The sequence below is a fragment of the Aplysia californica genome, unplaced genomic scaffold (genome assembly GCF_000002075.1).
Source record: "Aplysia californica isolate F4 #8 unplaced genomic scaffold, AplCal3.0 scaffold01022, whole genome shotgun sequence".
Taxonomy (NCBI): Eukaryota; Metazoa; Mollusca; class Gastropoda; order Aplysiida; family Aplysiidae; genus Aplysia; species Aplysia californica.
Genome location: NW_004798292.1, coordinates 204250 through 207097, shown reverse-complemented (window position 1 = coordinate 207097; position 2848 = coordinate 204250). Strand labels below are relative to the sequence as shown.

Below are 2848 nucleotides of genomic sequence, written 5' to 3'. Positions count from 1 at the left end.
CCATTGTCAATATGCTTAGTGGCACCTCCACTCGTCCAAATAACTCCATTCGAATTGCCATTGTTCCTGGACATTCAAACATATGTTCGATATCTGATGATGATGATGATGATGATAATGATGATGATGATGATGATGATGATGATGATATACACGATAATAATGATATGTTGAGATAGCACGTTAAAAAATCACTTTAGGTCGAGCGAGTGATGGAAAAACCGAATTCTAATTTTTAAAAATCTGGTCACCTTACTTTAACCCTCTCATGTAAACTCAAAATTAAACATTTTTATAGCTGAAAAATGACTGGCTGGAAGAAAAAAAATTTATTTTGGAGACTCTTAAGTCATAGGTGGTGATTGTAAATGGCTCAGAGTGATTGTCAGGATTATGATTGTGCATGAATTTGAATGATTGTGTGTGGTTATGAAAGATGGTGAGTAATTTTAAGAATGATAGTCAGTGATTATGAACAAGTATTCTTTTTGAAAGGTTGTGGGTGATTACAAATAGTTGTGAATAATTGTGAGTATTGTGAGTAATTAAGAGTGATGGTGAAGGATTGCAAGTGAAATGTGAGGGATTGTAAGTGATTGTGAAGGGTTGTAAGGAACTGTGAGAGATTGTAAGTGATTGTGAAGGATTGTAAGGGAATGTGTTGGATTGTAAGTGATTGTGAAGGATTGTAAAGGAATGTGCGGGAATGCTAGTGATTGGAAGAGATTGCTAGAGATTGTGAAGGATTGTGAATGATTGTGAAATGTTGTGAGTTATCTTGAGCAATAAGCTATGAGTATTTAGAGGATGAACAGACACGTTTACCGAAGCTCGTGAGCAAGATTTGCATATTCATGTGTAATCCTATTAAACGAACTGTTGTTGCGTCACATAACCCACGAGAAAGAAAGAGGCAGAGACACAATTCTCCACCCCAGAATTACAAAAGTTCTATCTGCTCAGTACCTATTTTTGAGAAATTTGACGGAAAAAAAGTTTGAGTTCCACAACATGTCAAGCTTTTCCGAATGCAATTCTTTGAATATCTTGATAACGATTCAGAATTATCGTACGATTACAATAGAGCAGATAGCCATTTTGGTTTATGATTGCATGATTTTAGAACTCAAGTCGGCCAAAAATGTAGGACGGAACTTTGTTATTATAAATTATCGAAATGAACACAAACTAGTCTACTCAGTTAAAAACAATTTTTTTTCGGTCGGTATCGATTTTCTTTTAGTGTGTTAGATAAGTCGTGTCAAATTTAGTGTGCGTTATGTTTAAACAGTTCAAGACTGTTGGTTTTGGGGATTTTTAAAAATGAAATTTTTAGAGATGTCAAAATTATTTTTAAATTAACCCAACCAGTGCGTCGTGTATTACTATCGTATCCATACGACGTGGGGAACTCTGTGCCACCACTTTCCAAAGAGGAAATTTACTCGTTAATCCGATCCGTACGCTTTGCATAGCAGTCTGTCAAAAATATTTTTTTGAAAAATATTGAAAGTTTCAAAGAGATCTTCGTGCTAGAAGTATTCTAAAATGTAAAGAATACAACCCTGGGGGTACAAAATGACCCCGGGGCGTACGGATAGGGTTAAAATAATAAAAACGAAAAATCATTCGAAACAGTCTTATTGCCAACTACCTAGTAATTTGTTTGTGTAGTTCCTAGGTCCATGCGAACAGGTTGATTAATAATTCATTTAGCCATAATGGTAAATTTATTCAATACTATATTAACATCGACACCCCAATCATGATCCTGCTCAAATTTCCTTACCCTAGTCTACAGACGTTTCTAAATGTAATTATATGACTTAATTGTGTAGCAAGTGCCGTAAAACTCATACTAAAACTAAAAAAATAAAAGTCACCTATTGACTAAATTGTGTTAGGTGCCGTCAAAATCTGACAAACTAAAAAGATAAAATTACCATTTGACACTTATACGATCTAATTGTGCTGCAAGTGCCGTAAAACTCTTGCTTGAAAAAGCAAAAATAAACCAAAAAACCTCCCCAAACTAAAAACTAAAAAAATCAAAACAAAACAACAACAACCAAAATCAAAAAAAAAAAGAAAAAAAAAGAACCCAACTCCAAAGGTCATATAACTTAATTGTACTGCAAGTGCCGGAAAACCCTTACTGAAACTTAAAATAATTTGTTAAAAATAAATTTTCATTTGGCACTTACATGACCCTGTTATCTTGCAAGTACCGGAAAACTCTCACAAAAACACCCCTTCCCCAAACAACCAACCAACCAAACAAACAAAAAAAACAAAACAAACAAACAAACCAACCAACAAACCAACCAACCAACCAACCAACCAACAAACAAACAAATAAACACACAAACAGACAAACAGACAGACAAACAAACAGACAAAGTTCCCCGCTGGGGCCACCCACGTTCTGCAGAGAAAACGCGTTCCCTGTGAACAGGCAGCTGCACAGCCTTCCTCCGACTTGTCTTCCAGAAACATGTCCTCTTTGTCTGTGATGTTACGAGCGTAGTGAGCCTGGTAGTCGAAGAGGTAGGTGCCTAGTGGAAGGGAAATTGTACGGATTCTACGCCCTTGTCAGCACTATACTTAGGTTATTTTACTTCAGAGACGGAACCTGCAATAGGGCAGAACACTTGACGTTGCCTGTCCTGGCAACGGCAGGAACACAAGGAGAATCTTCTTCTTCTTCTTCTTCTTCTTCTTGTTCTTCTTGTTCTTCTTGTTCTTCTTGTTCTTCTTCTTCTTCTTCTTCTTCTTCTTCTTCTTCTTCTTCTTCTTCTTCTTCTTCTTCTTCTTCTTCTTCTTCTTCTTCTTCTTCTTCTTCTTCTTG

The 2848-nt window shown here is 36.1% G+C and overlaps 1 protein-coding gene across 1 annotated transcript in view; it reads right to left on the bottom strand.

The window, feature by feature from the left end:
• Positions 1-2422: 2422 nt before the first annotated feature.
• The window catches only part of LOC101858141, a gene marked incomplete at its 3' end in the record, with an annotated part of 55210 nt that continues 54784 nt past the window's right edge, over positions 2423-2848 (bottom strand). The window contains 1 exon segment of the mRNA XM_013089708.1: positions 2423-2555. Within this exon segment, the coding sequence (XP_012945162.1) occupies positions 2423-2555 (133 nt within the window).